The sequence below is a fragment of the Rhinopithecus roxellana genome, chromosome 12 (genome assembly GCF_007565055.1).
Source record: "Rhinopithecus roxellana isolate Shanxi Qingling chromosome 12, ASM756505v1, whole genome shotgun sequence".
NCBI classification, from domain to species: Eukaryota; Metazoa; Chordata; class Mammalia; order Primates; family Cercopithecidae; genus Rhinopithecus; species Rhinopithecus roxellana.
In genome coordinates, this window is record NC_044560.1 from 107,603,922 (window position 1) to 107,617,278 (window position 13,357).

The 13,357-nt window shown below is 51.3% G+C and overlaps 1 protein-coding gene across 1 annotated transcript in view; it reads left to right on the forward strand.

Annotated features, from left to right (window-relative positions):
* The window catches only part of BICRA (BRD4 interacting chromatin remodeling complex associated protein), a 100,853-nt gene that overhangs the window by 59,682 nt on the left and 27,814 nt on the right, over positions 1 to 13,357 (forward strand). Inside the window, exons 2-4 of the mRNA XM_030942775.1 lie at positions 7,907 to 8,008; positions 11,648 to 11,693; positions 11,797 to 11,839. Coding sequence (XP_030798635.1) covers positions 11,653 to 11,693; positions 11,797 to 11,839 — 84 coding nt within the window. The 5' untranslated portion in view covers positions 7,907 to 8,008; positions 11,648 to 11,652. The remainder of the gene's footprint in view (positions 1 to 7,906; positions 8,009 to 11,647; positions 11,694 to 11,796; positions 11,840 to 13,357) is intronic.

Genomic DNA, 13,357 nt, shown 5'->3' on the forward strand with positions numbered 1-13,357 from the left:
GCGGTGGCTCATGCCTATAATCCCAGCACTTTGGGAGGCCAAGGTGGGTGGATAATAAGGTCAGGAGTTCGAGACCAGCCTGACCAACATGGTGAAACCCCATCTCTACTAAAAATACAAAAATTAGGTGGTTGTGGTGGCATGCACCTGTAATCCTAGCTAATCAGGAGGCTGAAGCAGGAGAATCGCTTGAACGCAGGAGGTGGAGGTTGCAGTGAGCTGAGATTGTGCCACTGCACTCCAGCCTGAGCGACAAAGCAAGACGCCATCTCAAAAAAAGAATCACACACCATCACTTTCACCACATGCTGTTGGCCAGAGCAAGTCAAGAAGCCAGCCCAGGGTCAAGGATTGAAGTCATAGATCCTACTTCTTAATAGGAGGAGCTACAAAGAGTGTGGGGCAGGGGAGGAGAATTTCTGGCCACTTTGCGATCAACCATAGTGGCCTTTGTTTCAGATCCCTTTTCCACCAGCCCTCTCCTATTTCGTTTGACCTCTCTTCTTTTTTTTGAGACAGAGTCTCGCTCTGTCTCCCAGGCTGGAGTGCAGTGGCTGGATCTCGGCTCACTGCAAGCTCCGCCTCCTGGGTTTACGCCATTCTCCTGCCTCAGCCTCCCGAGTAGCAGCCTCTCTTCTTAATCAGTGACCCACAAAGAGCAGCCCTTGACCCATGTAAGAGGCCTTGCCGTGGGCTGCAAAGATAATCCAGAAATGAAAGCTCTTTTGCATCAGGTTGTATTTGTCTGCAAATAATGGGAAACCAAATAATGGCTTAAACCATAAGGATTAACAAGTTTGGAGGCGGGCAGCCCATGAAAAGTTATTAATACAGTCAGGCTGGTGCGGTGGCTCATGCCTGAAATCCCAGTACTTTGGGAGGCCGAGGTGGGCGGATCACTAGAGGTCAGGAGTTTGAGACCAGCCTAGCTAACATGGTGAACCTCGTCTCTACTAAAAATACAAAAAGTAGCCGGGCATGGTGGTGGGCGCCTCTAATCCCAGCTACACAGGAAGCTGAGGCAGGAGAGTCACTTGAACCTGGGAGGCGGAGGTGGCAGTGAGCCAAAATCGCGCCACTGCACTCCAGCCTGGGCGACAGAGCGAGACTCTGTCTCAAAAGAAAAAAAAGGAACACGGTCTTTTTGTCTCCCATCAACCATCCTCTGCTGGTGGGCTTTTCAGCCTCAGGTTTGTTGCCTCATGGTTGCAGAATGGCTGCCACAGCTCTAGTCATCTCAACTGTATTCAAAACTGGAAGCAGGAGCAAAATACTGTCTTTCTGGAAAAACTCTGTCTTTGTATTCTGGAAGAAAAACTTTCCCTGAATCTTCCCTGAAAGTCTCACTGAGCAGAACCTGTCTGTACACTTCGGTTTTTACTATTTGCAGAACTGTGTTTACTCTAACTGAAAGAAAGGCTGGGAAAGTGAATGTCTGATAAAGGAGGTGGGAGTGCCGCTGGCTTAGTTCAATTATTTTAAGGCTATTTTGACCACAACTGACAGTCCAAAATATGTTTCTGTGTGTTGCAGTACACACACACACACACACACACACACACACATTATTGAAACCAATTTCTCAAATACTCACTCTTACTATGCATAGTACGCGTTAATATCTTCTATTCCTTTCCATTCCATTCCATTCGTTTCCATGCTGTTTAATTATTTAAAGCAGTTCGTGGTCACAACCTGCTAATTTGATTTCACAACCTTCAAAGGCGTGACCCAGAGTTTGAGAGACTGGCCTAGAACAGTCTTTGTTTACATCTTAGCGTTGGCAAGTGTTACCCTGCACAGAGTCAGGCTTCTGTGAGCAGAGGAGGAGAGGTGGGGAAATGGTGTTTTAAAAAGCAACGGATAGACTTTGCCACATCATCTGCACTTCCTGATATCGTTCTGGAGACTTTTTATTACTGGCAGGCAACCTGAGGGTTACTCCAGTTTGTATTGGGAAATTAAAATCCGCCTGTTTGTGGAGCTTAGCCGGCCCTTTTAATTCCGTACCCTGCTAGCAGCCTGGCTTCTGCACAGCTCCTGATGACAGGGCAAAACTCCGATTGCATTACAAGTGGAGGAGAAATTCACACAATTTTCTGGAAGGACACTGTGTCATTGTTGCATCATGGCTGTTCTCTGGAGCTGGTTGTGGTTTTCAGGCCCGGCCTTTCCTGCTTTTTATAGCGTGGTGGTGAAGAGTGAGGTCTTCAGAATCACAGGGTCTGAGTTCAAATTCTGGTGCCATGGTATGACCTGGGGCAAGTGTCCCGAACACCTCCGAGTCTCCTTTTCCTGTGAGATGTGCGTCAGCAGTGCTTCCGTGGGGATGGGGAGGGATCAGTGGATATGGAGTGAGCACAGGGGCTGGTACCCAGAAGCACTCAGGCAGTGCGGGCTCTTTGGGGTGTGCCAGGCAGCTTCAGCTGCATGATGCCGCAGTGACGAGTGAGCCCGGGTTGCAATGGCTCCCGGTGGCAGAGGCTGACTTCTCACTCTTGTGTGTGCCCGTGGTGGGTTGGCTATAGCTCTGTCCACATGTCCGCCCGGTTCTGGGACTCAGGGGAACTATGTGATGGCTCCCAAAGCTTCTGCCCCCCACCCCCCTGCCCCACCCCGCAACCTCAGTCACTGCTTCCAAAGTTTCTGATTGTGGGGGGTAGGAGAGGGGTCTCCAGCACCCTCCCTGGCTGAGAACCACCGGCCGTGCTCCCCAAGCCAGAATGGGGTCTGCTTCTGCCCTTTTGCTGTCCTTAGCAACCCCCCACCAGACACACAGTAGGTGCCTACTAAATGTACATTTCAGCAGGTTGCCTCTTGAACAAATGAAAGGATTTGTTTAATTTCCTCTGCACATTCATTCATTCATCCCACAGATATTTGTTGAGCTCCTACTGTATGCCACATACCAGGCCAGTCCCAAGGATCTTGCAGGGGACAAACCAAGCAAAGTTTCCTGTCCTGAGGGACATTTTGGTGGAGGAGACACACAGTAAACAACCAAACCATCAGACAGATGTATGATATTTGATGTTAAAGTTTTGTTTTTGTTTTTGTTTTGGATACGGGGTCTTGCTCTGTTGCCCAGGCTGGAGTGCAGTGGCACGATCACGGCTCGCTGCAGCCTAGAACTCCTGGGTTCAAGCAATTCTCCTGCCTTGGTCTCCCGAGTAGCTGGGATTACAGGTGTGCAACACCATGTCTGGCTGATTTTTTTGTTTTTTTAATCTTCATGTGTGTCTTGAAAGGCTTCCTCTGCCTGTTGGGTTGAGAGCAACAAGACACCTAGCTGGCCTGGTGTGGGTGCACACAGTGCAGGTACCGCAGCACCCCCAAAACCGCTCTCTTCCACTGCATTTATCTCATCTGCAAAATGGGGGTAATAGCAGGTGTTTGCAAGGATCAAAGAATCCCGGTACCTGGCTAAAGCAGGGGATCTATTAACCGTTCCAAATACACACATAGGCCACGTGTGGCAAACAGCACCAAAGTGGGGCCAGGGACTTCTGTCCAGACTCATTGGGCTGTGGCCCAAAAGTTCTGGGAGTTGCACCACTAGATAGCATCAACAGTGGCAGTTAAAATGATTGTGACTAGCATGCACACCGCTTACAGAGTGCTTTAGGACATGGATTAAAGATGTTCCTATTTAACAGTCCCATGGAGGACGTAGTGTTATCCTCCCCTATTTTCCAGATGGGGAAACTGAGGCACAGAGGGGATGAGTAACTTGTCTTAGGGTACATGGCTGGGAATGGGAAGTGGCAGCCCAGGGATGGGAGCCTCAGAATTGGCAAGATGCACTTGATTCCTGCTGTGAGCGTGCGCAGGCAGCAACCCCAGCCCCTCACCCAATTTCTTTCTTTTTTTTTTTTTTTGGAGCTCTGTCGTCCAGGCTGGAGTGCAGTGGTGCAATCTCAGCTCACTGCAGCCTCTGCCTCCTGGGTTCAAGAAATTCGTCTACCTCAGCCTGCTGAGTAGCTGGGATTACAGGTGTGTGCCACCATGCCCAGCTAAGTTTTGTACTTTAGTAGAGACAAGGTTTCACCATGTTGACCAGGCTGGTCTTGAACTCCTGACCTCAGTTGACCTGCCCACCCCGGCCTCCCAAAGTGCTGGCATTACAGGTGTGAGCCACCATGCCCGGCCTTCTTTTCTTTTTGAGATGGAGTCTCACTGTGTCGCCCAGGCTGGGGAGCAGTGGTGCGATCTTGGTTCACCACAGCCTCGGCCTCTCTAGCTCAAGCGATTCTCCCACCTCAGCCTCCCGAGTAGCTTGGAACACAGGGGCCCACCACAACCCCCGGCCAATTTTAAATTTTTTGGTAGAGATGAGGTCTTGCTGTGTTGCCCAGGCTGGTTCTCCAACTCCTGAGCTTAAGCCATCCTCCTGCCTCAGCCTCCCTGCCTCGGCTAGGATTACAGGTGTGAGCTACCCACGCCTCCCTCCTTTTTCGTTTTTTGAAGTGACATTTTCCTGTGTTGAAACACAGAAACCCGAGCTGTTAAATTCTGAACACTCACATAACCACAGCTTAGTCACAACACGGAACGTGTCCCTCTCCCCAGGACATTCCCGTTCATGTCTTTAATGTTGTCATTGGAATGAAAGCACACAAATACAGAATCCGCAGAGAGCTCTCCAGCCTCCACTTCGAAATTCAACCTCGGGACTGGTTTGCAGAAGCCCCGCGGGAGCTGTACCCCCTCCTGTCTCTAATTCTGCTGGTAGGTAGGTCGTGCACAGAGCTTGGGCCACACCTACCAGAGCCAGGGAGGAGGCATGAACAGACGTGAACCCTTCGTCTTGGGAGCTCATGCACACCTCCAGGCCAGGAGCAGGGCACCCGCATTCCAGAGGACCCGCATTCCAGAGGAAAAGAATCCTGTGTTCCAGGGTCTTGCGACATCTGCTTTCTAGATCTTTCTGGGATCAGGACCTGAGAGGAAGAGAGAAAGCCACTTGCCATTCCTGTTCCTTCCTCCCTCTTCCATGCCAGTCCCTTTATCTCCTTTTCCAATCTGAAGCATCCCAGGCATTCATAAAATGATAACAGAGACGCATACCCCCGTCACCCAGCCCCGCAATAGTGCCTGAACATTCTGCTGTATTTGTTTCAGATCCTACGAGAGAAGTAGCAGGAGATGGTCGCCTGTGGGGTACTGGTTAAGGGCGAGGCCTCTGCAGTGAGCCTACCTGGGCTCAAATCCTAGCCTGGGCAGGGCGCGGTGGCTCACACCTATAATCCCAGCACTTTGGGAGGCCAAGGAGGCGGATCACCTGAGGTCAGGAGTTCAGACCAGCCTGGCTGACATAGTGAAACTGTCTCTACTAAAAATATAAAAAATTAGCTGGGCATGGTGGTGCATGCCTGTAATCTCAGCCACTCGGGAGGCTGAGGTAGGAGAATCACTTGAACCCGGGAAGCAGAGGTTGCAGTGAGCCGAGATCGTGTCATTGCACTCCAGTATGGGCAACAAGAGCCAACAACAACAACAAAAAAAAAAAAAAACCCAGCCTGACCCCTTATCAGCTACAGGATCTCGGCCAGATGACTAACCTCTCTGAACCTATTTCCTCATCTACTGTGTAGCGATCACAGAAGCACCTGCCTCTGGGGTTTTAGGGAAGGCGAATGAGTTGTACATGCGGGGTACCTAAACCAGCACCCAGCACATAGGAGGCCCGCAATCAGTGGTTTTATTATTGTCACAGTCGGTCCTCGTTCTTCACAGATCCCGTATTTGCGAATTCACCTACTTGCGAAAATTGGTAACCCCAAAACGGTGCTGGTCATTTGCAGAAGTGGGTAGAGTGGCCAGAAAAGTTGAGCTGCCTGACATGCAGGTTCCCAGCTGAGGTCGGGCCCAGCAGCACTCTGATGTCTTGTTTCAGCTCAGATTGCAAAGCAGTGTCCTTTTTGCAGTCGATTTAGTGCCACAGTTCACAGTTTTCATATCTTTGTGAATCTTTTTTTTTTTTTTTTTTTTTGAGACGGAGTCTCTCTCTGTCACCCAGGCTGGAGTGCAAGTGGCGCGATCTCGGCTCACTGCAAGCAGCTCCGCCTCCTGTGTTCAAGTGGTTTTCGTCCCGAGTAGGCGCGACTACAGGCACCCGCCACCATGCCTGGCTAATTTTTTCTATTTTTAGTAGAGACTAAAGGGTTTTGCCATGTTGGCCAGGCTGGTCTCGAACTCCTGGCCTCAAGTGATTTGCCCGCCTCAGCATCCCAAAGTGCCAGGATACAGGCATGAGCCACTGTGCCCGACTGTCTTTGTGCTTCTTATTGGTGATTTCTCTGTTTAAAATGGCTCCTAGGCCAGATGCGGTGGCTCACTCCTGTAATCCCCACACTTTGGGAGGCCAAGGTGGGTGGATCACTTCAAGTCAGGAGTTTGAGACCAGCCTGGCCAATATGGTGAAACCCTGTCTCTACTTAGCCGGGTGCAGTGGCACACGCCTGTATCCCAGCTACTCGGGAGGCTGAGGCGGGAGAATCGCTTGCACCCAGGAGACGGAGGTTGCAGTGAGCCAAGATTGCATCACTGCACTCCAGCCTGGGTGACAGAGCGAGACTCTGTGAGTCTCGCTTGCTCCGACAGAGCAAGACTCACAAAAAATACAAATAAATAAAATAAAATGACTCCAAGCAGGGTGTAGAAATCTAGTGTTCCTAAGGGCAGTGAGGCTGTGATGTGCCTTCTGGAGAAAATACCTGTGTTAGAGAAGCTTCCTTCAGGTAGGAGTTATAGTCCTGTTGGCCGTGAGTTCAATGTGAATGAATCAACAATACAGATTAAATAAGATGTCTTCAGACAGAAACGCATATAAGTCAAGGTGATGTATTGATTGATGGGCGAAAATACTGTGGCCAGAGCCTGGCAGGAACCTAGCCTTGTATTTTCCCCAGGAGCAGCGGCTCGGTGTTCACGGTGACTTTCTAGAACCTCACTACTGCAAATAGCAAGAATTGGCTGCATTTTGTTAGACCGAAGTACCAGTAAATGACATAGTATAATGTTATGTGCTATAGTGTATGTGCTACACATATGTAGTATATATACGGGATAATAGTATGTGTAGCGTGGTTTTGTTCGATTTAATTTTTTTATTTTTATTTTATTTTATTTTTATTTTTGAGAGGGAGTCTCACTCTGTCGCCCAGGCTGGAGTGCAGTGGCGCAGTCTCGGCTCACTGCAAGCTCCGCCTCCCGAGTTCACGCCATTCTCCTGCCTCAGCTTCCCGAGTAGCTGGGACTACAGGTGCCCGCCACCACGCCTGGCTACTTTTTTGTATTTTTAGTAGAGACAGGGTTTCACTGTGTTACCCAGGATGGTCTTGATCTCCTGACCTCGTGATCCACCTGTCTCGGCCTCCCAAAGTGCTGGGATTACAGGGGTGAGCCACTGCGCCCACCAGATTTTTTTATTTTTGAGAGAGGGTCTCATTGTCGCCCAGGCTGGAGTGTAGTGCCACTATCCTAGCTCACAGCATCCTTGACCTCCTGGGCTCAAGCAATCCTCCTGCCTCAGCCTCTCGAGTAACTGGAACTATAGGCAAGCAACCATGCCCAGCCAAAAAAATTTCTTTTTGTGGAGACAAGATCTTGCTGTGTTGCCTAGCCAGGTTGGTCTTGAACTCCTGGGCTACAGTGATCCTCCTGCTTCAGCCTCCACAAGTGCTGGATTTACAGTCGTGAGCCATTGCGCCAGCTATTTTGTGTGATTTTAAACTTTTTAAGCTTCTCTTGCATGTCACCTTTTCAGCCTCCCGTCTCTGTTCCGTCCCCCTCCTTTGTCCATCCCTCTCCCACCTACCTCCCATAGCTCTGTCCATCTCTGACCACGTCTTTTTCCTTTTCACTGACTTTCTCACTCACTGTCTGCCTCTCATTTTCTCCACAGCTGGCCCCCAAGAGGACCCTTTCCAAGTCCCCAGCTGGGGGCCCCGCGTAGACCTGGAGTGGACACGCCCCTCCTTCCCTTCATGATTCGTTTGTAGCGCAGGTAACCAGCGAAGCATCTCTGTTATTACTGGAGGGGCAACCGTCTCTCATTCCACCTCCCTAGCACCACCTTGGCCCCTGGATGAGGAAGGAGCATTCCTTCCTGGAAGAGCCTGGCTAAGCAATATCTCCAGCTCTTTCTTCTCCCACCTGGGCCCCCTGGATCATCTGGGCCATCACCCTGCCTCTGCATTAGCGCAGGCAAAATCGTTCTCCCTGCCCCTTTCCCCTTTTCTCCAGATTCTTTGCAGACCATGCCTTTGCGTGCCTTCTATGAGCGGGTTGGGGAGGGAAGGGGCTCATAGGTCATGGATCTGGTGACACAGCGGGAGGAAGCCTGGTGGGGCTGGGATATGGAGCAGGTGAGAGCACGTCCTCACCGCTTCCTAAGGCAGCAAGAGCCCTGGAGGAGCCTCCCTGGGGACAGTCCCCACAGCCAACCCCTGAGAGGGAGAGTAATTGGCATGTGGGGCTCTGGGGATGCATGTGTATCTGTCTGTGCTGCAGGGAGGGGGATCCGTGAACCCTGGAAAAGTATGTGTCACATTTCTTACCCACATGCATGTTTTGGCGTGAAACATGCATGTGTCGTCAGATTTTTCAGAGTATGATTCAGCAAATACCCCCCAACCTACGGTGGGAGGTCCCTGGCCAGGGCTCTTCATTATGTCACTGAGCACTGGGGATGGAGGACTCGGGGGTGACACTGGGGAGGCCCCTGTTAGGGAAGTTCAGAGTATGCTGTCAGGGTGAGGGACTGTGCACCAGCCGAGGGTTCATGTAAGATTTTATATGTGAGGTTTTTGGGTGGGGATGGTGACCCATGGCAGTCGTCACGTCATCAGTGAGGTTTGGGACCCCCTACCCTGACGAAAAAAGAGGGTAAGGGAACTCCACAGTCCTGAGCTGTAAATTCCCACCATTCAGAAATCAGGTCTTCTTTTCCATTGTGTATTGTATGTGTCGTTGGGAGGAGAGGGGGGCAGAGGGTACAGGAAGCGACGAAGGGATGAGTGACTGGAAGGATGGGTCTGTGTGGGTATTTGACAGAAGGGAAGGAGGGGTGTTTGGATGGAAGCTTGGAAGGATGGAGGGATGGGTAGGTAGATGATGGAAGGATGGAGGGATGGTTAGGTAGATGGATGGAGGATGAAGGGATGGGGAGGTAGATGGGTGGAAGGATGGAGGGATGGGTGGGTAGATGGATGGAAGGATGGAGGGATGGGTGGGTAGATGGATGGAAGGATGGAGGGGTGGGTGGGTAGATGGACAGAAGGATGGAGGGATGGGTGGGTAGATTGAAGGAAGGATGGAGGGATGGGTAGGTGGATGGAAGGATAGAGAGATGGGTAGGTAGATGGATGGAAGGATGGAGGGATGGGTAGGTAGATGCATGGAAGGATAGAGGGATGGGTAGGTAGGTGGATGGAAGGATGTAGGGATGGGTGGGTAGATGGATGGAAGGATGGAGGGATGGGTAGATGGATGGATGGAGGGATGGGTAAGTAGACGGATGGAAGGATGGAGGGATGGGTAGATGGATGAATGGAGGGATGGGTAAGTAGACGGATGGAAGGATGGAGGGATGAGTAGATGGATGGATGGATGGATGGAGGGATGGGTAGATGGATGGATGGAGGGATGGGTAGATGGATGGATGGAGGGATGGGTAAGTAGATGGATGGAAGGATGGAGGGATTGGTGGGTAGATGGATGGATGGAGGGATGGGTAGGTAGAGGTATGAAAGGATAGAGGGATGGATGGGTAGATGGATGGAAGGATAGAGGGATGGGTAAGTAGATGGAAGGGTGGAGGATGGGTAGGTAGATGGATGGAAGGATGGAGTATGGGTAGGTATATGGGTAGAAGGATGAAGGGATGGGTAGGTAGGTGGATGGAAAGATGGAGGATGTGTAGGTAGATGTATGGAAGGATGGAGGGATGGGTAGGTAGACGGATGGAAGGATGGAGGGATGGGTAGGTAGATGGATGGATGGAGGGATGGGTAGGTATATGGATGGAAGGATGGAGGATGGGTAGGTATATGGATGGAAGGATGGAGGATGGGTAGGTATATGGGTAGAAGGATGAAGGGATGGGTAGGTAGGTGGATGGAAAGATGGAGGATGGGTAGGTAGATGTATGGAAGGATGGAGGGATGGGTAGGTAGACGGATGGAAGGATGGAGGGATGGGTAGGTAGATGGAGGGATGGGTAGGTAGGTTATGGATGGAAGGATGCAGGATGGGTAGGTATATGGATGGAAGGATGGAGGATGGGTAGGTAGATGGATGGAAGGATGAAGGATGGGTGGGTAGATGGATGGAAGGATGGAGGATGGGTAGGTAGATGGATGGAAGGATGGAGGGATGGGTAGGTAGGTGGATGGAAAGATGGAGGATGTGTAGGTAGATGGATGGAAGGATGGAAAGATGGGTAGGTAGATGGATGGAAGGATGGAGGGTGGGTAGGTAGATGGAGGGAAGGATGGAGGATGGGTAGGTAGATGGAAGGATGGAGGGAAGAAGAGACTGATGGCTAGAGGGAGGAAGGAGGAAGCTTTGGAGGGAGGGTTGTCTAGTTAAATGTTTCTGAGGGCTGGTTGGATGTTTGGAGGGATGTTTGGAAAGATAAAGAAGTGAATGAATGGATGGAGGCAGGGAAGGGAGGGATGTTTTGGAGGGTTGGAGGAATATTTGGAGGGGTGTTTGAAGGGAGGGAAGGCTAGGTGGATGTGAGCGTGGATGGGTAAATAAATACAGAGAATACCTGCTTCCCCTGGTGTCAGGTGGGAATAACGATCCCTTCCCTATGGGGGTGGAACAAGCTAACATTGCTGAAGTGCTCAGACAGTGCCTGGCACCTAGTGAGTGCTCGACAAATGTTAGCCATCCTCATCCTCATCATTCAGACCATGGGGCTCAGCCTTACCCCGGTGGCTTCTCTGACTCAGAACTCCCCTCCTCATGAGCCCCTTTCCCTTGCTTCTGCCTAGCTTCCCCACCACCCTCCCCTTCCTCGGGAACACACTGCAGACGTCTTCAAGGGCCACTCAGAGCCTTGAGCCACAAAGCCCTTCTTGTTTTCTACACTGGCTCCCTCACTCCTTCACCTGTTTATATGTAGGACAGACCCCCACCACACGCCCCATGTCTGGGGAGGCAAGACAGCAGGGTGGTGAAGAGCAGGGCTCAGGAGCCAGGCCTCCTAGGTTCCAGGCCTGGCTCTGCTGCCTGCTTGCTGGGAGACGGAGGATGACCCTCCCGGTGCCTCCAGTTCTCATCTGCAAAGTACGGGCTGTGGGGCCCCTCCTGGGATATCCTGAGGATTAGCTTAGTGTGTGTGAGGCACAGTCAGGACCCACTTAGTCTCAGTTGATACCATCATCATCATCATCATCATCATCATCATCAGGTGCTGGGAGAGTCGGAGCGGGAGGAAAAGGACCCTGTCCCTGGTCAGGGGTTTCTGGCTAGGAGGGCACCTGGGGGTATTCCTTGTCCCCGTCTATCTCCATGAACTCAAGGGAACAGAAACTCTGACCCCCTCCAGGGGGTTCCCCTGAAGGGAGGGGGCCAGGCAAGCTGCCAAAATCTAACCTTGTCTCCCTCGCCCTCTTCCTGACCCCACCCCATCCAGTGGCGATGGATGATGAGGATGGGAGATGCTTACTAGACGTGATTTGGTGAGTAACGGGCTCCCCACCCCCTGCCCTCTGTCTCAACCCCTCCCCTCCCTCCCCTCCCCAGCTCCTTACCTCCTCAGCTTCTCTTCCTCTTCTTTTCCAGTGATCCACAGGCCCTCAATGACTTCTTGCATGGATCTGAGAAGGTAAGCTTGGGCGCAGGGAGAGGCATTCCCTATATGGGGGGCTGTATAATTGAGAGTGAGGGACAGGGAGAGACACTTCCCCTTGATGCAGTAGCCATCTGCCTTGTGGCTTTAACGCCAGGCACTGGAGTTACAGCAATGAGCAAAACTCATGGTAAATCCCTGTCCTACTGCCATGGACACCTCCTTGGTAAACAAAGAAACCAGTCACTAATAAAGGTCATGGTGAAAAGTACCATGTAGAGTATGATAAAAAACATAATAGTGTCATTTGCACAATGAAAGAGGTTTAAAAGAAAATAAATGGGTCCCAGGGGCTCCTTTAGATAGTGTAGTCAGAGAGGGTCACACGAGGGAGGTAACATTGAAGGTGAGACGTGAAGGATCACAGCAAGGTGGCCAGGGCCGGTGCTCCTGGCAGGGGGAACAGCAAGTTCAAAGGTGGGAGAGAGCTTGGCGTGGTTGAGGAACAGAAAGGAGGCTGGTGGGGCCAAACTAAAGGGGAAACTAGTAGGAGGTGAGACTGTAGTAGGTAAAAACCACCAGGTTATGCAGGCCTGGAAGCCCAATAGAGGAGTTGTTATTTTTATTCTGAATGTGACAGGCAGCTCTGATGGGCTCTTAAACAGGAGAATGCCATGTTTGATTTGCTGCCCAGAGAACAGAACAAAATGGGGGAAAAGTAGAAGTCTGTTGAGCTCTGAGCAGCTGTATTAGTATCTCTGGCTGTGTAACAGATTATCCCAGCATGTAGTACCTTCAGCAATTGTTAGAGCTCTTGCAGTGTCTGAGGGTCAGGAATCTGGGAGCAGCTTAGCTGGGTGGTTCAGGCTCAGGGACTCTCATGAGGTTGTAGTCAAGCTGTGGGCTGGGGCTGCAGTCATCCGAAGGCTTGACTGGGGCTGGCAGATGTGCTTCCACCAGGACTTATTCCCGTGGCTGTTGGCAGGAGGCCTCAGCTCCTCACCACGGGGGCCTCTCCATAGTGCTGCTTAAGTGTCTTCACAGCATGGCAGCTGGCTTCCCCCAGAACGCGTAATCTGAGAGAGAACACAGGAGGAACCTGCAGTGCCCTTAATGATGCAGTCTCCAAAGTCCCACGCCCTTCCTCCCATCACAATGTATTCACTAGAAGCTAATCAGTCAGTCTGGCCAGCACTCAGAGGGAGGATAATTGAGCACCTCTTGAAAGGAGAGGTATCAAATAATTTGTAGAGCAGAGGCATGAGCAATGGGATGATGGCAGCCTGGGCCATGGTGCAGGCAGTGGGGGAGGCATGCAGCATTGGATTTGGGATCTCTCTGGGAGGTGGCATCAGCTGGACTTGCTGGTGGACTTGATGTTGAGGGGGAGAGAGTGTTCACCATGGCTCCTGGATTTTGGCTTGGGCAACTGGGTGGATTCTGGTGCCACTTTCTGAGGTTGGAAATTTGGGGAAGATTCTGGAAGTCCAGGTGGTGCTGGTGGATGTACAAGTTGAGGTTCTGGAGAGATGTCCAGCTGGAACAAGAAATTAG